General features: G+C 51.2%; 2 protein-coding genes across 14 annotated transcripts in view; one reads left to right on the forward strand and one right to left on the reverse strand.

Moving 5' to 3' along the window:
* HNRNPAB (heterogeneous nuclear ribonucleoprotein A/B) lies at window positions 1–7,296 on the forward strand. 4 transcript variants are annotated; one of them, XM_033180204.1, is made up of 8 exons: window positions 1–266; window positions 341–572; window positions 1,356–1,524; window positions 2,231–2,389; window positions 2,585–2,716; window positions 5,474–5,588; window positions 6,269–6,412; window positions 6,696–7,296. In XM_033180204.1, the coding sequence occupies exons 2-8, from the start codon at window positions 364–366 to the stop codon at window positions 6,764–6,766; spliced, it is 999 nt and encodes a 332-aa protein (XP_033036095.1). In that variant the 5' UTR covers window positions 1–266; window positions 341–363; the 3' UTR covers window positions 6,767–7,296. The 4 variants fall into 4 exon arrangements, with proteins under 4 accessions (XP_033036095.1, XP_033036096.1, XP_033036097.1 ...); XM_033180205.1 differs by having other exon boundaries at window positions 5,474–5,585; window positions 6,272–6,412; XM_033180206.1 differs by lacking the exon at window positions 6,269–6,412 and having other exon boundaries at window positions 6,693–7,296.
* PHYKPL (5-phosphohydroxy-L-lysine phospho-lyase) overlaps window positions 4,041–21,296 on the reverse strand; it is a 27,039-nt gene continuing 9,783 nt past the window's right edge. Inside the window, exons 5-14 of one of the 10 annotated variants that reach the window (XR_004429911.1) lie at window positions 20,983–21,070; window positions 20,789–20,905; window positions 19,194–19,276; window positions 18,695–18,920; window positions 11,377–11,531; window positions 10,897–10,986; window positions 9,057–9,187; window positions 7,985–8,065; window positions 4,897–5,075; window positions 4,041–4,440 (exon numbers count right to left, since the gene is read on the reverse strand). Coding sequence is in view for 7 of the 10 variants with exons in the window: in XM_033180199.1 (XP_033036090.1) it covers window positions 8,016–8,065; window positions 9,057–9,187; window positions 10,897–10,986; window positions 11,377–11,531; window positions 18,695–18,920; window positions 19,194–19,276; window positions 20,789–20,905; window positions 20,983–21,070 (940 nt within the window). In the remaining 3 variants the exon portion in view is untranslated. Of the gene's footprint in view, window positions 4,441–4,657; window positions 5,076–7,110; window positions 8,066–8,949; window positions 10,136–10,896; window positions 10,987–11,376; window positions 11,532–18,694; window positions 18,921–19,193; window positions 19,277–20,788; window positions 20,906–20,982; window positions 21,071–21,296 lie in introns of those variants that run through there. The other 9 variants (XM_033180199.1, XM_033180198.1, XM_033180201.1 and 6 more) reach the window with 9 other exon arrangements.

Below are 21,296 nucleotides of genomic sequence, written 5' to 3' on the forward strand. Positions count from 1 at the left end.
TTTGTTGCGACGTGGTCCCCGGCTCCGGCATTATAAAGGGCGCCACGAGTCGGCATTGTCAGGCGGCGGCACCGCGCGGGAGGAAGCTTGGTTGTGTTGGTTTGTTCTCCTGCGGCGGCGGCCAAGGAGGAGGAGACACAGTTGGAGCAGCTCCGTGGGCTGACTGGGGCGAGGCCTCAGCAGCGCGAGCTTGAGTGCGGCCGAGCCCGCGGCGCCTTCCCCGGCTGGTGGGGACAAGCGGGCCCCGCGGCGTCATCGGCGGCGAGGTGAGCGGCGGCCGGCGGGCGGGAGCTCTGGCGGGAGCCGCGCCGGCCTGACGCGCTGTCGCCGCTGGTTGCAGGAGCCGCCGCGCCTCGGCCTAGCATGTCGGAAGCGGGCGAGGAGCAGCCCATGGAGACGACGGGCGCCACAGAGAACGGACATGAGGCCGCCCCTGAAGGCGAGTCCCCGGCCGGGGCTGGCACGGGCGCCACGGCGGGGACTGGAGGCGCGACCGCGGCGCCCCCGAGCGGGAATCAGAACGGTGCCGAGGGCGACCAGATAAACGCCAGCAAGAACGAGGAGGACGCGGGGTAGGTGCGGGCGCGGGCGGACGGGGGCGCCGCCTTTGTTCCGGAGCCGCCTTTTGTTGGCGCCACGAGGCGGGGGGAGGGGCGGCGGCCTGGCCCGGGTCGGGGCCGGTGCGGCCCGCGGACTGTCGCCGCTGCGTTCGCGGGCGGGCCTGGCGCTGCCACTCGCGCTGGAGTTTGCAGGAGAGTTTGTTGGGTCAACTTTGGCGCCGCCCCGGGGCCGTTTGTGCGCTGCCGGGGCCAGAGCCGGCGCAGGGGCGGGCGGATGGCCCGGAAGAGGGAAAGCGCTCGGACCCGGGCCCGGCGGCGTCTCGGGCCGCGTCGGGGCTGCGTGGGCGGAGTTGGCGCGAGCCGGGGCCCAGGCCTCCCTCCTCCGCCTTTCCCGGGGGCGGAGTCACGGTCTGAACCCTGGGCGGGCTTGGCCCCCGGAAGCATCGAGTTCCTTGAATCGAGTTCTCAGGAGGTGGTGAAGACGCTGGCCCTTTGTTACATGGTTGTAGATAACAAATGAATTTCCAGTTGTGAGTAGTTAGGGCCCATGTCCCTGGTGAGGTGTCCTTTATTTGCTTCTCACAGCCTGGGGCTGCAGAGCCTTGTTAAGCTTCGTTAGGGTCCTGGTTGAATTGAACTTGGAGGGTAGTGGAGATTTAACATCCTTCTAAGGTGCACCTTGCAGACTCTAAGGGTAGCTGTAGACTTTGTGAGAGCTTTGCCAGGGCCAGTCCTTTCCAAAATCACAGCTTGCTTATAAGACTTGTTGCCATGTGTCTCACCCTACCATTTCAGAAAAATGTTCGTTGGTGGCCTGAGCTGGGATACTAGCAAAAAAGATTTAAAAGACTATTTTACTAAATTTGGAGAGGTCGTTGACTGTACAATAAAAATGGATCCCAACACTGGACGGTCAAGAGGGTTTGGGTTTATCCTGTTCAAAGATGCAGCCAGTGTGGAGAAGGTAAGCTGGGTGCTGGATTTCAGCAGTCTCAGTGGAAACGATTTGAATTCTAAGAGGACACCTTTCTTACAGCATGACTAGTTTGTGTGTTCTGCATGTGGTTGAGTGCTTTGGGCAAAGCTAGGTTATGTTCCGGTTTTTGAGGGGATGAAAATACAAATTAAGCTGGGAGTGAAGAGTATGTGCTGGAGTGGTTCGGGAAGATTATAGTTGACATTCATTACCTTTTATGTGCCTATTCTGGGCACTGTGCTAAACATCTGGGAGGATTACAAGAGAGTCCAAGATTGCTATGATAGGTTGTTAGCCCCATTTTACAGGACAAAAACCAAAACCCTGAGGCTCAGACATTTAAGTAGAAGAGGTCACAGCTAGTAGGGAGTGGAGCGAGAATTTCACCGCTGCAGCCCATCTTCAGCCTGTGCTGAGTCCCTGCTGTGCTTCTGGAGATGGGCCTCACGCTGGGACTGCTTGGGCAGAAAGAGCGTGATCAAAGGCTTAAGGGTGAGGACTGCTTTCTAGGTGTCGAGGTAAACCAGCTGTACTTGAGGTTTGAAGAAAATTGGGTTGGGAAGTTAAGCTGGGGTAGAATTTAGAGGGGGTGAAACACATTTTTGTATCTGTGCTGGTGTCTTCATGGCTTAGAGAGAAGGGCCTTGTCTGGCTCATGCTGCTGAGTCAGCCTGACCCCTTTCTGTTGGAACAGGTCCTAGACCAGAAGGAGCACAGGCTGGATGGCCGTGTCATTGACCCTAAAAAGGCCATGGCTATGAAGAAGGACCCGGTGAAGAAAATCTTCGTTGGGGGTCTGAATCCTGAAGCCACCGAGGAAAAGATCAGGGAGTACTTTGGCGAGTTTGGGGAGGTGAGTGTGGCCCTGGGAGTAGCCCATCAGCTGCCCTAAGGCTGCCTTCTTTCTGGTCCTTGGTATCGGTGGCTGAGTAGACCCTCCCAGGCAGGGCTTATTTTCCACCCTCAGTGGGGTCTTTTCTCCTGTGAGTCCCCTATACGCTCTGGGGTAGAGAGGTATTGAGCCTGAGTTTGCCTATGCTTTTTGCAGATTGAGGCCATTGAACTTCCAATGGATCCAAAGTTGAACAAAAGACGAGGTTTTGTGTTTATCACCTTTAAAGAAGAAGAACCTGTGAAGAAGGTTCTGGAGAAAAAGTTCCATACTATCAGTGGAAGCAAGGTAAGGTGTCCCCAACTCTGCTTGGCCTCCTGTGCTGCTGGAGAGCTGACCCTTAGAGGGGTGGGGGTTAGGGGTTGGGCCACTGTGCAGGAGCTCTCCAGGTTGGTTAGACCTTCCTATTTCTCTGAAGCATATGCTGCCCTCGTTGGGGCAGTGTTCTGATCCTTCAAAGACTTCCAGGCTGGGAGGGCTGCCAGTAAACAAACACAGGATGTGAGGGAGGCAGGAGAAGGTGGCCTCTGAATAGAGCAGGTTGAGTAGCCTCTTTAGTTCGTCATTTAAAGCTAGAGGTGACAGTGTTCTAGATTTTTGAGTCCAGGGTGTATGAAGCCTGCAGTTAAGGTCTCAGAAGATCCTAGAACTTCTGCAACTCACTGATTTTCCTCTGTGGTGAGGTTTTTCTTGCTCCAGAGCCTTTCTACCTCCTTCTACAACCAAATCTTTGTCCACTTCCATCCGCTTTGGCGCTTTGGGCTTTTTTTTTTTTGCTTTGACACAGGGTCTTCTTGCTTTGTTCAGGCTGGGGTGCGGTAACACTATCATGGCTCACTGCAACCTTGACCTGGGCGCAAGGGATCTTCCATTTTCAGTCTCTCAAGTAGCTGGGACCACAGGCATGCACCACCATGCCTGGCTCATATTTTCTTTTTTTTTTTGAGACGGAGTCTCGCTCAGTCGCCCAGGCTGGAGTGCAGTGGCACGATCTCAGCTCACTGCAAGCTCCACCCCCCGGGTTCATGCCATTCTCCTGCCTCAGCTTCCCAAGTAGCTGGGACTACAGGTGCCCACCACCATGACCAGCTAACTTTTTTGTATTTTTAGTAGAGACTGGGTTTCACTGTGTTAGCCAGGATGGTCTCAATCTCCTGACCTTGTGATCTTCGTCTCCCAAAATGCTGGGATTACAGGCGTGAGGCACCGCGCCCGGTATTGTATTTTTTTCTTTTTGAGACAGAGTCTTGCTCTGTCGCCCGGGCTGGAGTGCAGTGGCCGGATCTCAGCTCACTGCAAGCTCTGCCTCCCGGGTTCACGCCATTCTCCTGCCTCAGCCTCCCAAGTAGCTGGGACTACAGGCGCCCACCACCTCGTCCGGCTAGTTTTTTTGTATTTTTTAGTAGAGACGGGGTTTCACCGTGTTAGCCAGGATGGTCTGCATCTCCTGACCTCGTGATCTGCCTGTCTCGGCCTCCCAAAGTGCTGGGATTACAGGCTTGAGCCACTGCGCCCGGCCCCATATTTTATTTTATTTATTTATTTATTTTTAAAGCCTGGTCTCACTATGTTGTCTGAGCTCAAGCCATCAGGCTTAAAAATTTAAAAAAAATTTTTTTAAAGCCTGGTCTCACTATGTTGTCTGAGCTCAAGCCTCAGGCTTGTAAACTGTTGGGATTACAGGCGTGAACTGCCTCACTTGGTCTTCTGGGCACCTCTTTTAAGTCAACCCTATATCCAGGCAAAAATCCTTCCAATATCTCCCAGGGTCCTGGCCAGCTTAAATCCAGGGTCAGTTGTGCTTTCAAATGAGTGTAATCATGTGCAGAGACGTGTAGCTCTTCCTCCCTCCTGAACTCTGGTCAGGGAAAGGGTAGTTCAGGCTTCAAGTTGGCAGTTGGGAGTTGTGGGTGCGGCCTGCAGTGGCAGGGTGTGGCAGGCCCTGTTTCTGAGCAGGAGTTGGCAGCCAGATAAGGTAGAACAGGTGGAGCTCCTGGAAGTCTCTGTCCTGGCTGGGAGTTTGAGAAGATTGGATTAGGATAGTCTTAAATTTTCTATAAAGTGATAGTCTTTGAGGCAGTTAAGGGACGCATTGGTTATTACTCCATTGGACAGTGATAAAGAGGCCTTTTTCTCTATGTGCCATAATGGGAAATGGGGTGGGAAGAGCCTCTAAGGCAAAGTTTAAGTGAAACTACTGGTGGTGAGTCTTAGGAGTAAGTGTATTTAGTTGGTTGTATTCAGTATTTTTAATTCAGTAAGATAGAATATATCAGATTGCATTATTTTGCCGATTAAAAGTATGACTGTATGGGGACACTGTAAAATGTACTATTTTTAATGGGGGTGCGTGTCAGGATTTTCTTTAGAAATACACTGGTCTGGTCTAACTTACTTAAGCAGGAGCATTGAAAGTACCCCAGCCTACCCCATCCCACCCTCAGTGGACAAAAAGAAAATTGACTGACTTGAGGGGATGCAGACATCTGGGTCATCCCAACAGACCAGTGGTTAGGAGGAGGGGGTGGGTAGCATTATGGCCTCAGGCAGGCCCCCCACCCTGATCCTCTGAAAGCTGACTTTATCTGTAAGAGGGAGGTCAGGGTCGCCTTCTCAATAGCATGTATTTGAATGAGATGAGTTTCTTCTGTAAAGAGAAAAAGATGTTAAAACTTTATTGTCTAAGGTCCTTCATCTGAGAAGTCTTGTCTGACCCTCTAGCCCAGTAGGACCGAGGTGTGATGCCTGCTCCCAGCCTGTCCTCTGCTCCCCTGGGCTGCAGTTGGCCCAGTTGCCTGCCTCCATTAGACATGGAGTTGCCCTGGGACTGAGATGCCCATCTCCAGTGCATTCTGTGGGAAGGGTTCTCTGCTGGAAGGCCCGTGGTTTTAGTTGGGATTCCATGAGCTTTGTTTAGCTCAAAGGTGACCTCCCACACTAGCATTTTTTGTTTTTGAGCAAATGGACCTGATCCACCATCTGATGTTTGTTGCAGTGAAGATCTTAGTGCAGTCACTGCCCTGAGTTTGTCCTCTTGGCTTTCAGTGTGAGATCAAGGTGGCCCAGCCCAAAGAAGTCTATCAGCAGCAGCAGTATGGCTCTGGGGGCCGTGGAAACCGCAACCGAGGAAACCGAGGCAGTGGAGGTGGCGGTGGAGGTGAGTGGAACCTGGATGAAGATGGGTCCTGTTTCCCTGCCTACATGGAGCCTTCCAAACCTGTTTTGGGGCTCCCTCTGGTGCTGTGCAGCAGGGGTGGGCAGTGGGTGAGGTGGGGGACGAGCAGGAATAGGAGTGGCTCTGGGTCAGGGCTGTGTGCTTGAGGCTGTTGCTGCCTGCTGCTGCCCCTTGGAATGGCTTGGGTGCCCAGGGCAGAGAGAGCATTTGTGTTATACTCTGGGGGAGGGGACGACATGATGGGTGTCTTGGCTTTGTGGATGTCCTGAGTCTGGTACACCTGTGAGCAGGTAGGCAGAAGGGTGGGTAGGGCAGAGCTGTGCCAGGCATTTATCCCCTTCCATCCCAGGCCCCTCTGACTCCAAAGCCTGAACTGCATCTTTTTAAAGGCCAAGCTGCCAAGGAGAGTGGGAGTGATCAGAGAGTGAGTGAGTGAGTGAGCTGCCTTGTTTGCCCCAAGTAAAGCTAGCGTCCTGGTCTCTGGTCCTCTGCTTGGGTCTCTCAGATGCAGGGTTGGGCCCAGGGCCCTGTACACCAGAACAGCAGCCCCTTGGCTTCTGCCCGAGTTGCCATAGTAACCCTGCCACCCAAAGGGCAGGATTTCCTCCATCCTAGCTCCTGCGTATGCTAAATGGTCCACGGGCCCCTGTGCCCTGCTCCCCCCACAGGTCAGAGTCAGAGTTGGAATCAGGGCTACGGCAACTACTGGAACCAGGGCTACGGCTACCAGCAGGGCTACGGGCCTGGCTATGGCGGCTACGACTACTCGCCCTATGGCTATTACGGCTACGGCCCCGGCTACGACTACAGTAAGTAGGAGAGAGGGAGGCCCCATCCGCTCACCCATCCCCAGGGGAGGCAAGACAGACAGTGCAGGAGCCACTGGCAGCAGGGGCTTTGGAGTCAGACAGGCCTGGCCCGGCCATGGGAGCTACTCAGTTTTGAGCCTTAGACTTCGGGGTCTTAGTAACATGAGGAAGGCAATCTCTGCTGTCACAGGGCTGGTGAGGATCCTGCGAAGATGCTTATCAAGCGCGTGGCACAAGGCAAATGCTTGTAAATAGTAGCTGCTATGGTTGTTCTCATCCCTAGGTCAGGGTAGTACAAACTACGGCAAGAGCCAGCGACGTGGTGGCCATCAGAATAACTACAAGCCATACTGAGGCGGCAGCAGGAGCGACCAACTGACCGCACACATGCTTTGTTTGGATATGGAGTGAACACAATTATCTACCAAATTTAACTTGGCAAACATTTAAAATTTCCCCCATGGAAATCACTCTCCTGATTACTATTTCCAGAGCTCTAGTTGTTTAGGCAGCGTGTGGTGTCTGAGAGGCCAGAGCGCCAATATGGGCTGATTTTTATTATCAGGTCCCCCAGAACCAGGTGGGAGGCTCTGCTTCCTGCTGCTGCTCTGCAGCCTGGACCTGTGGACCCTGGTTGTAAAGAGTAAATTGTATCTTAGGAAACCAGTGTCACCTTTTTTTCACCTTTTAATTTTATATTATTTGTGTCATACATTTCCTGTAATGGAAGTGTTAATTTTACTGTACTTTTTGGTACCTTTTGGGAATCTAATGTATTGTAAGGTATTTTACACGTGTCCTGATTTTGCCACAACCTGGATATTGAAGCTATCCAAGCTTTTGAAATAAAATTTAAAAACCCCCAACCCTGGGTGAGTGTGGGATATGCTGTGTGAGACCTCTTGCTCAGGGTAGGGAGTGCCAGGTGCCCTGAACTTTGGGCTTCCTCCTGCAGCAGGCCCAGTTGTGGGGGTGTCCTTTAAGGACTGCCCTGCTTAGGACTGAGCCCTCTTTAAAGAAAGGAGTAAGAGGTCTACGGGGAGTGAGGATGGGGCAGTGAGGGCTCACATCCCCAGCAGGCATGTCCCCTCCTGGGACAGACACCTTAGAACACCAACCTTCTTGGCTGATTGATGAATGAAAATCGATTCTTTACACACTAGGGCAGTGCCAGGGCCAGCTGAATTGGGGCACAATAGTGCCCCTCCTGGCTGGTTAAGAAAAGCCTGCTCTGGCAGGGTATGTTTACTGACTGGATTGGAGCCCAACTCCAACTCCAGGTCTGGCATTTGGGGCATACGACTAGGTGGTTACAAGAGGCAAGGGTGGGTTGGGGTTCCACATGGATACAACCTCATAGGTTTCAAGGGGGGACATAGCTGTTCTGCCCTCAAGTGCAAGCTAAGCATTGGAGATTTTCCAGTGTTGAAGAAACTAACCTTTGGGAGGAGCATTAACCAGAACAAAAAATGTCTTAAGAAAAAAAAAAGCTCAGTTTTCCGAGGCTGCTTGCTGCTGATGGTAAGGAACCCGCTTTGCATCTCCCAAGAGCAAGAAGCAAGGCCCACTCACCTGGAGTACACTTAGGCAGAGCAGGGCTAGCTTAGAGCTGGAGCCTCAGCGTCTCGCAACTTCGCACCTTCTCTTCCATGTCTGAAAAAGACCACAAAGCCACGCCGACTCAGTCACATTTCTCTGCTGAAGATGCCCTGTGACTTCAGTGTCCAAACTGGAGGACAGTTTAGAGATTGGGCCCTCTGGCTATCCACACCCATGTCCCATTCTCCAAAGGCGTGGCAGCAGTTTCCTGAAAAGCACAAAGCCAGCCCTCAGTTCCTCTGAGATTTCTAGTCTCTGTCCAGGATCCCTAAGCCTGTTCTGTGGCCAGCCTTTGCTCCCCACAAACACTCCTTTTCATCAGATCCCTACCGCTTCCAATTTGTGTCCAGCAGGGATAGGCCTCCGCCCCCAGCTCCAGAGCCCCGGGATTAGGCATGCCTGTGGGTAGCAGTGATCACCCAGAGGTAGGAGGGCACAGGTTGCTTGGCTGACAGCTCTGATCTCTACTGAGATGCAGCTTTTGCCTATGTGGGGTCTCACTGAGCTATAAATGGCAACACAGCCATGAGATTTCCTTGTAAGTGGATTTAGGGGGGACCCTGGGTTGACCACGACCATCCTAGGTGATGGGGAATGTGGGGTAGAATTTCATTTTGCGTCCAGTCTCTGGTACAAATCTTTCAGCCACCCAGCAGCCTCATGTGACCTGCCTTGTACAGAATGAAATGACTGCCATCTCTACATTCTAGGCTGGCGGTAATGGGGTCTCAACGCCCACTGTAGTTCTCAGGGCCTGTTTCTCAGGCCCACCGATTTGTCCTGCGTACATCTGATGCCTGCCGAGGCAGGCCGGGTGGTGGCTCAGCTCCAACCTGCTGACAGCCCAGGAAGCTCTCTTAGGCACAGGCAGGAATAGGAGCAGACTGGGCATGAAAGACCCTCTCTGTTGCTCCCTGCACTGTCCAGAGGACACGTGCCTCTGCTCTTGGACTCTTGTCCCCTCCCTGTTCCCTGCTAGGAGGTTCTAGTTGCTGGCTTCAGGCTGGGTTCTAGAGACATGGCCAAGCTCAGGCTTCAAGCTTACCAGTCAGAATGGCATCCAGCTTTGCCACCACTTGCCGTGCATTGTCCAGGCTGAAGCACATTGGGGGTTTAAACTTCAGAATGTTCCTCCCAGGGCCATCAGTGCTCAGCAAAACATAGTTCTCCTTCAGCCTGTGAGGACAGGACACCCCTTCACGTGGCCTTCAAGGCCTTCCTCAGCCTGGCCTTGGCCTCCCGTCCAGTGCTCCAGCCACACTGCCTTCAGAGCCTTCCATGGGCCAGTTCCTGCCAGGACACTACTGGTCACCCCTACCAAAGTCCTGTGCATCTGGCCCACAGCAGCCCCTGCTTGGGGTGCACTGCACCTGGTCCTGAGCCTGCTGCCCCCCAGAACAGGCGCCTTGCCTCACCTAATCCCTGGAGCCATAGTCCAAGCCAAGAATGAATGGCCACAGGGAAACAGCAGACTGCAACAAGAGTCCCTGCATTCTCTGGTTTTCTGTGTGGTTGACATGATGTACATTGTTTTCTTATATAGAGAATGTCCAACGTTGCAGTTGGTGTAATGGGCCCCAGGTGTCCCTCACGAGCTTCAGGAATCTCCCTGGCCTGTCCTCCGGGTTATCTTAAAATTCCAGTTGAAAATTTCCACCTCTTAGGAAGATGGCTTTATCTTAGCATCGTTTGTAGCTAATAATCACTTTTAGTCCACAGTCTAACTTCATCTCTGAGATGAGGGGTCTGCATGGTTGTGCTTATATTCTTTGATCCTGGTTCCCATTCTTTTGTAAACCTTGTTATTTTTATTTCTTGGGGGTTGGGAGTCTACCTTCTGGTTTCATTTTCCTTTCCCAGTCTTTCTGGCACTGACCATGGCCATGCCAGAAAGGACAGGGCTTGGACTTTGGAGTTAGACGGCCCTGCGGCCAGATTGAGCTCTTGCCACCTAGCAGGGTGACTGCAGGTGACTTACCCATTTCCTCACTGAACTGGAAAAGCACCCCAGTTCAGTGATAAAAGAGTAGGCTGAACTTGGGATCGGTTTCCTTCCATGCCACCCGACCATTCTGAATCCCTGAAGACTCCTGGGAGCGGGGTGGGGGTAAGCTGGGGATGTGACTGACAGCAGAGAGAAGGCAGGGACTAGGAAAGGCCAAGTTCAAACACAGCACAGAGAGATTTACATCAATACCATGCATGTCTCACACTTTGAATAAGGACACATCAAATACCAGAAGAGCTTTCCGTGGTGGCAGTGGGGGAAGGGGGAGGCCTGGGAAATGGAGATAAAAGGGAATCATTAAACTAGAAGGAGAAGAAGTCCTGAGGCCTCAGGGTCCCAGTGAAAGGACAAGCAAGCCAGGGCGGTGGGACTGGTGGAGTCTGAGTCTGAGATGCCCCCAGCCCAGCTGAGGAGCAGCAGTCCTGTCCATCCCAACCACCTGTCATGCGGCATGGCAACCCTGAGTCTGCTGCTGCCACAGCTCCCTGGTGTGAATGAAGGTGCTTCCCTTCTCCAGGCCAAGGTGGCATTAGGGGGTTCCTGGGTCTGGGTGCCCTGCTAGCTTGGGCATTCTAGGCAGAGGTGCTGCTCTGGTGGGAACAGCCTGTGTCTCATCTGCAGCCTTTGCAGTCAGGCACCGGGTACAGAACTGCTAACCACTTACCTCTGTCCTCAGCGGGTAGCATCAGCTGTCCCCTCGCCCACCACCCGCCCCGCGCCCCCCCCCCCGCCCCAGCCCTCTTTCAGTCAAGTCTGTGGCCCAGAGTGCTGGGGGTACAGATGAGCCTCCTTTCCACTAGGGGCCTCTGGCCCTGCAAAGAGGCACCTGTGGTGTCTCCTACTCTAGGAAGCAACTTGTTTCAAGAAGAGAATATACCTTGATACCAAGTAGGCAGCCTCTTCAGTTGCTGGTGTCCTTGTGGCCTCATCTTTGATCAGATCCACACCAATGAAGAGCCCAACACCCCTGCAGGGGAAGGTGATGACATCGCAGGAGGCCATGCCTGAGGGGCCAGGGTGCTCGCCTCACCCCGTCTGGGCTCCTACCTGTGCCTCCTGGGGAGGCTGATTGCAGGAGGCACCTTCAGAAGGTGGTGAGAATAGTTTCAGGGAATAACTGGGCTGGGAGGGATCTTTGGTGTGGACAGAGGAGAGAGGCTTCGGGATAGCTAGGGGTCAGGTCATATCCTGGCTTTCTCCTCCCCGGGAGCGCCCTTTTGGGCAATAGCACCTCTCAGTGTCAGTTCCTCTTGAGAGCAGACATAACCCCACCATCCCAGGTTGTTAGGAGGTGAAGAAAATGGTACCACACTGGGCCCTGGCAGGTCGGTGGTGACTGCTGCCCCCAGAGCCTCACCTGACATCCCCGACGATGGGATGTTTGATTTTTTGCTGCCTGAGGAGCTCCATCAGGAAGCTGCCCACACTGGTGGCATGAGCCTGGAGCTGCTCCTTCTCCAAGACATTCAGGACGGCCAGCCCCACAGCGCAGGACACTGGGCTGCCCCCAAACTGAGCCAGGGACAAAGAACATGTCAGATGCCCCAGCAGAGTGGGCCATGCCCCAGAGTGAGGGTGAGGCAGAACTGCCACACGTTCCAAGGCCAGTGGCAAGAGCACAGGCCCCAAACCCCTTAGGGCGCACAGTCCTCAGCAGTAGTAAATGGGGTTCAATGGGGGCCCCCATGGGCTGTCCTGGCTTTCCAGGAGCTCATGTGACTGCAACCCAGGTCAGGTACCCCTGAAGTACAGTAGTAGCCCCTAGAAGATACAGAATCAGAAGAGAGGATGTCCTATTTTTTCCCATAGAGCTAGTCTTTACCAAGAGAGGCTTTAAGGCCTCATCTCCTGGGCCCAGACCCACAGCACTGGACTAGGCATTTCCTCCTTCAAGGAGGGTCAGTGCAGCACGCCAAGGCCCACCCAGGAAAAGCCACTTAACACACACCTGGAGGTCTTTGGCTCCTTTTCCTTGCCCACCCTGTCCTTATCCTGCAGGTATCTGAGTGGAGACCTGTCTTTTAGAGGATCACGAGCAAGGTGTCTCCTGCAGACCATGTTTTTTGTTTTGTTTTTAAACTACGTCTTTAAAAACATCAGCTTTGTTGAGGTATAATTTCCATATAAACTGTGTTTAAAGTATAAAGTTCAATGTGAGGTGACAAATGTATGTACCTGTGTAACCTCCCTCGCAGTGAAGTTACAGAACATTTTCATCACTTCCTTGTGCACCCATCCCACTACTGCTGGCCCCAGGCAACCACTGATCTGCTTTCTGTCACTATGAGAAGGCTACAGGGGGCTTTGAAAGGCTGTGACATATTCCTGGGAATCTAGAAGGCCATTCATATGCACAGGGATGTGCTCATGCTGAGTGCTGTGTGCATGCTCAGGAAAGATCTAGAAAGCCCTAAGCTCTCACCACTGGCTACCTTGAGGCTCTGCAGAATGAGGAAGTAAAGTCTAAGGCAGTTATAAGCTCTTGGCTGAGTTCCAGGTCATTAAGGCGATCTCATGGTTAGAGGACCACTGAGCTAATCAAGCAGAGACTACAATGGCCACACATGACAGAGAACACACTTTACAGAATTGGTTCAGAAAAGGCACTACACTACCAGAAAAAGCCACCATGGGGAGGGAAGAGAATATGATCTCCACAGTTGCCATATTACTTAAAATGTCCAGCTTTTAACACAATTCTGAAACATGCAAAGAAGCATGGCCCAGACATGGGAGAAAAAAAGCAATCAATGCAAACTGTCCCTGAGGAAGCTGACACTAACCTTATTGGACAAAGACTTTAATCAGATGTTACAAATATGTTAGCTGGGTGCAGTGGCTCACGCCTGTAATCCCAGCACTCTGGGAGGCCAAGGTGGGTGGTTGCCTAAGCTGAGGAGTTCGAGACCAGCCTGGCCTGGGCAGCACAGTGAAACTCCATCTCTACAAAAAATAAAAATAGCCAGGCATGGTGGCACATGCGTGTACTCCCAGCTGCTTGGGGGGTGAGGCAGGAGGATCGCTTGAGCTCGAGAGGTTGAAGCTGCAGTGAGCCAAGACTCCACCCTGGGCGACAGAGCAAGCCCTTGTCTCCAAACGAGCAAACAGAAACAACCCCAAAACCAAGTATGTTAAGAGAACTAAAGGAAACTATACCTAAAAGATTGAAAGCAAAGCATGAAAATGATGTCTTACCAGAGTCTAATGATAAAGATAAATTATTAAAAATCAAAATCTGAAGTTGATAAGCACAATAAATGAAATGAAGCATTTTCTAGAGAGGCTCAACAGTTTTTTTTTTTTTTTTGAGAGTTTAGCTGTCACCCAGGATGGAGAGCAGTGGTGTGATCTCAGCTCACTGCAACTGCTGCCTCCCAGGTTCAGGCGATTCTTGTGCTTCAGCCTCCCAAGTAGCTGGGACTATAGATGCGCGCCACTACATCTGGCTAATTTTTGTATTTTTAGTAGAGACGGGAGTTTCACCATGTTGGCCAGGCTGGTCTTAAGCCCCTGACCTCAAGTGATCCACCCACCTTAGCCTCCCAAAGTGCTAGGAAATTACAGGCGTGAGCCACTGTGCCTGGTAACAGCAGATTTAAGCTGGCAGATGAAAGGATCAGTGAAAAAAAAATATGTCAATTGAGATTGTACAGTCTGAAGACCAGAACGGAAGAGGAATAAAAACAGTCATACAGACCCGAGGACACAAGCACGCCAACATATTGAGTGTCCCAGAAAGACAGGAAAGGGGCAGAACAAATACAAAAACTTTAAAAACCCTATATAACTTGCAATGAATTGAATGTGTCTCCCCCAATTCATATGTTGAAATCCTAACCTCCAATGTGATGGTATTAAGAGGTGGGGCCTTCAGGTTATTAGGTCACAAGAATAGAGCCTTCATGAATGGGATTATGGTTTTATAAAAGGGATCCCAGAGAGCTCTCACCCTTTCGACGATATGAGGGTACAGCGAGAAGTTGGCTGTTTGCAACCTGGAAGAGGACTCTCACCAGAACCCAACCATGCTGGCACCCTGATCTTAGATTTGCAGTCTTCAGAACAGTGAGAAATAAATCTGTTTATAAACCACCCAGTCTATGGTATTTTGTTATAGCATCTTGAACTCACTAAAACATAACTTTTTTTTTTTTTTTGAGACGGAGTCTCGCGCTGTCACCCAGGCTGGAGTGCTGTGGCCGGATCTCAGCTCACTGCAAGCTCCGCCTCCCGGGTTCACGCCATTCTCCTGCCTCAGCCTCCCGAGTAGCTGGGACTACAGGCGCCGCCACCTCGCCCGGCTAGTTTTTTTTGTAGTTTTTAGTAGAGACGGGGTTTCACCGTGTTAGTCAGGATGGTCTCGATCTCCTGACCTCGTGATCCGCCCGTCTCGGCCTCCCAAAGTGCTAGGATTACAGGCTTGAGCCACCGCGCCCGGCCTAAAACATAACTTTTAAAGAAATTAAAGCAGCAGTTAAATATCTTCCCACAAAACACAAGGCCCAGATGATGGCTTTATAGGTGAGTTTTTACCTTCAAAGGACAGATCATCCCAATTTTATGTAAAAGAAAAAGAAGAAATATTTCCCAATTCATTCTACAAGGTTAGTAGGACCCAGTTACCAAAACCCAAGGTATAAGAAAAAAATTTGGCCGGGCGCGGTGGCTCAAGCCTGTAATCCCAGCACTTTGGGAGGCCGAGACGGGCGGATCACGAGGTCAGGAGATCGAGACCATCCTGGCTAACACGGTGAAACCCTGTCTCTACTAAAAAATACAAAAAACTAGTCGGGTGAGGTGGCGGGCACCTGTAGCCCCAGCTACTTGGGAGGCTGAGGCAGGAGAATGGCGTGAACCTGGGAGGCGGAGCTTGCAGTGAGCCGAGATCGTGCCACTGCACTCCAGCCTGGGCCACAGAGCGAGACTCCATCTCAAAAAAAAAAAAAATCTCAAACTGATCTAAAGATCAAGCAATTCCCCTATCAGAATCCCAGCAGAGTTTTTCATAAAATGTTTAAAGGTAACTCTTAAAATTTAAATGAAAGAGAAAAGAGACAGGAATAGTCACAGGTAAAAGGGGACTTTTTCTACAAGATACCGGAAGCTATTATGAATGTAAAACCTATTATGAAGCTCTAGTAATAATGTGGTACATGAACAGTAATCTGACCAAAACTGACCAAAAAAGTATAAAAGCTCTGAAACAGATCTTCTCATGTGTGAACTTTGGTTACATAACAGAGGAGGAATGTAAGATGAATGGAGAACAAAGGGAGCAGGAAAAGATGTTTGAAAAAAGGAAAACACTGTGGTATCACATGCACAAAGGATGTAATTGGATTCCTGATTAACATCGTGTACAAAAATCAACTGCAGATGGATTAAGGACCTATATGTCAAAACAAAATGTTACAAGACTTAAGAGGAAACATAAATGAATACATTTTGTAACTTGGAGTAGGGAGAGATATCTTAAACAATATATGAAAAACACTGTCTATAAAATAAAATAAGAGTTGACAATGTTTAAAACTTTATCATAAATATGTAAAGGGAGTGAAGATAGGTTATAAACTGGATGAATATATTCACAAATACACAACTGACAAGTGATTAGCATCAAGAATATATAGATATGTATGTGTTGGTATGCACACACAGATACACACACATACAAACAGACACAAAACTCACACAAATTAACCACTAGTAAGTCAAATCAAAAAATGGGCAAAAGACACAAACAGGCATTTCAGTGAAGAGGAAACAAATGGTCAATAAACATATGAAGAGATACTTCATGTAATCTGAAATCAAGGAATGGCATATCAAGACCACACAAGCTACTGTTTTACGCTCCACTTGACTGGCAGAAATTAAAAGGCACTAAAGTAGATACAGTCCGGGTGCGGTGGCTCACGCCTGGAATCCCAGCATTTTGGGAGGCCGATGTGGGCCGATCGCTTGAGCTCAGGAGTTTGAGACCAGCCTGGGCAACATGGTGAAACCCCACCTGTACCAAAAATACAAAAAATTAGCTGGGCATGGTGGCGTACACCAGTGGTCCCAGTTACTGGGGAGGCTGAAGTGGGAGGATCACTTGAGCTCCAGAAGTAAAGGCTGCAGTGAGCTGAGATTGCACCACTGCACTCCAGCCTGGGTGACAGAGTGAGACTCTGTCTCAAAAAAAAAAAAAAAAAAAAAAAAAAAAAAAAAAAAGATGCTGGGCACAGTGACTCACGCCTGTAATCCCAGCACTTTGGGAGGCTGAGGTGGGCAGATCACCTGAGGTCAGGAGCTCAAGACCAGCCTGACCAACATGGAGAAACCCCATCTCTACCAAAAATACAAAATTAGCCAGGTGTGGTGGTACATGCCTGTAATCCTAGCTACTAGGGAGGCTGAGGCAGAAGAGTTGCTTGAACCCGGAAGGCAGAGGTTGTGGTAAGCCAAGATCATGCCATAGCACTCCAGCCTGGGCAACAAGAGCAAAACTCCGTCTCAAAAAAAAAAAAAAAAAAAAAAAAAAAGGATATACACTATATACACTACTGGTGGGGTGTTAACTTGTGAACTACTTTAGAAACAAATGTCATTATCTTTTAAAATTAAGGGTGAACACATACCATATGAGTCAGCAATTCCACCCTCAGGTACAGTCCTAAGAAAAACTCTTGCCACATGTACAACAGAGACTTATGAAAATTGTTAAAAGCAGCATTGTTCATAATTGCACACACACAAAAAAAATGGAACAAGCTCAAAGCACATCAATAGTAATGGATGACTGAACTGTGGTACGTTTATACAAAGATTATAAAGCAGTCAAAGCAAATGAACTTCAGTGACAGGCAATAGGAAGGATTCTTACTGATGTTAGTAGAAAAAAAAATCCCCAAAGAGTATATACAGCATGATAGACTTCATATAAAGTCAAAAAACAACTAAATAATATGGGATTGAGAGTGATGGTTACCATGGTTATTCGGAGTGATGGGTGGAGGAGGCAATAAGAGGGAATTGGGGGAAACATCTGGAGAGATGCAGGATATTATCAAGGTCCTAGCTTTTATTAGGGATGCTGGCTTCCCAGGTGCTTAGAACATTAATAAAGGTTAACTGAATAACTAAAAGAGGGCTATGCACAGACAGATGTTGAGAGTCTTCCATGAACCAAAGATTCTATCTAATTATGTACACTTGAGGGTCAAGTAAAACAAAGAAATAAACAAAAGTCGGGATGCTGCTCCACTGGGCCTTTGTTGTTCCCCTTACACAATCCACTTGATTTCCTGCTCAGCCTTCCAGACTCAGATCTGGTCTTGCCTTCTGTATGAAGCCTCCACTGCTTGTCCCACAGCTCGTCACCCACCTCTTGCCTGGGATGTCCTTTGTGCTATCACAGCACCGTGAACACACTACTTCCACTGTCATCCTCCACACTGTCATGACCATTTGTCTGTGAGCCTGTCTTTCCCCAACTGAGCTTGTCTGAGGCTCTGTGTCATGTGGACACAGAGTGATGGTTTTTGGCTGAATGCACCAAAGTGTCACTTCCCTCACCCCTAAGGACCTTATCCTGCCTTATCTATCTTGCCAAATCCTGACATGTTTCAGTCCCCAATTGAAACTGGCTCTTTTTGAGGAACTTAGTGAATTCTCAACCCTCTGTCCCTGCCCTTCCTCCTCTGGGCCTCCTCGTCTCCTCCCTGGACCAGTCTCCCTTCCTCCAGTTCTTTCTCCACCTGAGCACCAGAGATCTTTCCAAAGGGTACTCTCTCCAGGATTAAAACCCTCCTGTTGTCCTCAGTCTTCAAGATCAGTGCAGACTCCTTGGCTCTTTCCTGTGGGTCTGCTGCTGCCTGCCATGGTCCTCTCACCTATTCTGTAACTGCTGCCTCAGGGCCACCGAATATGCTGTGTGTCAGCTTCACTCAGGGAAAGCTCTTGACTCTGTACCTCAAAGACAGGGAGCCACTGCAATGTGAACTCTGCTCCTAGATCATGTGTTACCCAAGTAGACCACACTCCTCACGCCTCTTAACCAGCTCAAGTTCCAGCACCTGACACAGGGCCTGGCACAGAATGGGTGGCATCTGTTGGAAGGAAGACAGGGACTCGTAGTTTTATATATATTTTATAAGATAAGGTCCCTTGTGACAGCTTTTGGATTGACACTAATTTTAAAAGATGTTTTATGGGCCGGACGCGGTGGCTCAAGCCTGTAATCCCAGCACTTTGGGAGGCCGAGATGGGTGGATCACGAGGTCAGGAGATCAAGACCATCCTGGCTAACACGGTGAAACCCCGTCTCTACTAAAAAATACAAAAAACTAGCCGGGCGAGGTGGCAGGCGCCTGTAGTCCCAGCTACTCGGGAGGCTGAGGCAGGAGAATGGCTTAAACCTGGGAGGCGGAGCTTGCCGTGAGCTGAGATCCGGCCACTGCACTCCAGCCTGGGCGATAGAGCCAGACTCCGTCTCAAAAAAAAAAAAAAAAAAAAAGATGTTTTATGTTTTCTTACCTGACCTGGCTATAATCTCCTTAAGGATAGCGTCTTGGAAGTGTGTGCTGGGCACAGTGCTAGCCCTGCAGCCTTTGCTGACTAAGGACAGGCTGATCACTGGGGGCCTATCAGAACCCATGTTGCTTCCTTGACTTAGAGCTGTCACTCACCGTGTTGAAGTACTCAACGCCGGTGGCTTCAAATGCCCTCGCCACAGGCTGGGTTGTGGCCACACAGGCAACAGGGTGGCCATTGCCAATGGACTTGCCCATGGTGACGATGTCAGGGACAAAGTCTTTTCCCTGGAGCTGGAAGGCCCAGAAGTGCTTGCCTACTCGGCCAAAGCCAACCTGGATCTCATCTGCAACAAAGACCCCTCCGGCCTTGTGGATGTGCCTGTGGCAGAGGACAGATGACTGACACGGGGGCTGTGGTTGGGAGGGATAAGATCAGGAGTCAGGAGGTCTCGGGGCTTTGCATCCTGGCTCTGCCAGCAGTAAGGTGGGGGCCTTGGGCAATGGCTGGCCTTCTTTGGGCCATTATTTCTTTAAGGGCTTTGTCTCAAAATTCTGGCAGTCAGGCCAGGCTGAGGTTGGGATTTGGACCGGAGGTTGGAAAACCCCATTAGAGCCCTGCCCTCCCTAGGGCAGACCCTGCCCACCTACTCACTCTGCCACTTGGGAGAAGTAGCCAGCAGGGGGAATGATCTGCCCTCCCACACTGGGCAGAGACTCAGCAAAGAAGGCTGCAATCTGTGAAGAGATGGACATTGGGAACACGACCATGGAGGTGTGCAATGACCGGCTTAGCCTGCCCTGCTAGTGCTGGCTTAGTCCAAGCAAGACAAATCACCATCATTGCTGCACCCCTACTTTGGGCTCCATGTTACATCTGAAGGTTTGTGACTCAGTTTTCTCTCAGGCCTCCAGGCAACTCTTAACACCTGGATGCCTCCAGGCCCCTAGTACTTGGCATGCTCCAAACTAAATGCACTGATTTTTCCCGCGTAAGCCTGTTCCTTCCCTGTCCCCCATTTTTGATCCATGCCCCCTCCCTCAACCCATCAGTCAGCATGCCCAAGGAGTCTACCTCAGCCTGCTCGCTAAACCTACTCCTTGCTCTCTGCCTGGACATGCCTGCCTCCTGCAGATCTGCCCGTTTCTTCCTTGGACTCCTGCAGAGGCCTTCTAACTGAATGACTCTTCCAGTCCATCCTCCACATGGCCACCAGGGTGACGATGCCTCAACCCAGAGAGCTGAGCATGTCACTGTTGTTTGAAACCCCTCAGTGACTCCTTCTGCATACGGCAATGATTTCCCAACTGTATTCTGCCTTACAGGTGGGAGGGCAGGGCCACTGGGATGGGAATACTGGTCCCCCACACCTGTTGCAATCAAAGCAATCTCCTTTTTTAGGTTTTATAGAAGTAGTCGCGGAGCACCTGAAACACATAGGCAAGGCTTCCCTGGTCGGGTTCTGCTAACCTTTCTGGCCCCACAGGCTGCCTTTCTTTGTCATACCTCCTGTGTCTGGCTCTGTCGCTCCTTCAGTGAAGCCTTCAGAGAGCCCTCACCTGTTGCCAACAGTCTTCTCTCTGTTATCACTGTGGGTAACACACCTCTCTCTCCGATGTCTGCGCCTCCACTCCATCTCCCCTCTACTGCCCCTTTCAGGCCTCCCCACAGCTCACTTGGGGTCTACTGGCCACTTCGTGGTCACCTGACCTCAAGCTGCCCCATTCAGATCTATCCCCTACATAGCCCTGGAGTCGGAGAGCAGCGCCAGCCCCAGAGCTTAGCGCTCTCCCACTTAAGACTCTGGTGGTTCCTGGGGGCCTCCATGGCAGAACTGCAGCTGCTCAGCCTAGTTCTGGTGCCCTCTGGCATGTGGACCCTGCCTGCCTCTCCAGGCTCAGCTCCTGGCCACACATTCACACGGTTCCTCAGCCACCCGTCGGGATGCCCTTCCTCTGCTACTCCCCACCCCACCTGGAGTGGCTGACCCCTACTGTGTCAGGGAGCACCTCCTCCAAGGACCCCCCTTGACATCCCCCAAGGCCTGCTCAGGCTCTGGCTGCCTATCATGCCCATGCTGGTGCACTCAGACTCTCTGCTGAGCCCGAACTGCCCCTACCCCAGATTCCTGGAGGGCAGGGCCTCGTTTGGTTTTCTCTCTGGGTTCCCAGCATCTAGCACAGTGGTGGTGACAACAGTGGAGGTGACATTAACTGTTTGCTGGATTGGACAGGCGCGGACATGGTTACCTTCCTGCCCTTCTCCTGTGCACTGCTGACCACATGTTTCACCTCGTTGGCATAGGCCACAGCTGGGTTGGGGTGGTCCTCCCGGTAGGGGCCCCGGTAGGTGTCTGGGAGAGGTGCCTGTGGGGAGTGACAGCACCACGTTATCCGGGCTTGGGGACAGGCACCGACCTGTTGTTGAGTTGGGCAGTGCATACCACGTGGACCCACTCCTTCTGGCCATCCAGGTTGCGGAACTTGTAGGGACTGATGTCAATCAGGGAGCTCAGGTGGCCGTGATACGCACTGGGGAGGAGAAGGGAGGGTAGGCTCGGGTCCGGGCAGCTCCTACTCCCTGGCCCAGTCTGACCATGGTCTCCCCACCCTTGAAGACACACAGGGGAGGCCAACTTTCCTGACAGAGCCCCCAGGTTCTTGGGAACTTGGGAAAGAGCACAGGCTTTGGAGTCAGCAACACTTCTTGCAAGACTGCTGACTGGCTATGTGACAGCAGCTCATCATTTAACCTCTC

This window comes from Trachypithecus francoisi, unplaced genomic scaffold (assembly GCF_009764315.1).
Source record: "Trachypithecus francoisi isolate TF-2019V2 unplaced genomic scaffold, Tfra_2.0 Lachesis_group2, whole genome shotgun sequence".
In the NCBI taxonomy this organism is placed as follows: Eukaryota; Metazoa; Chordata; class Mammalia; order Primates; family Cercopithecidae; genus Trachypithecus; species Trachypithecus francoisi.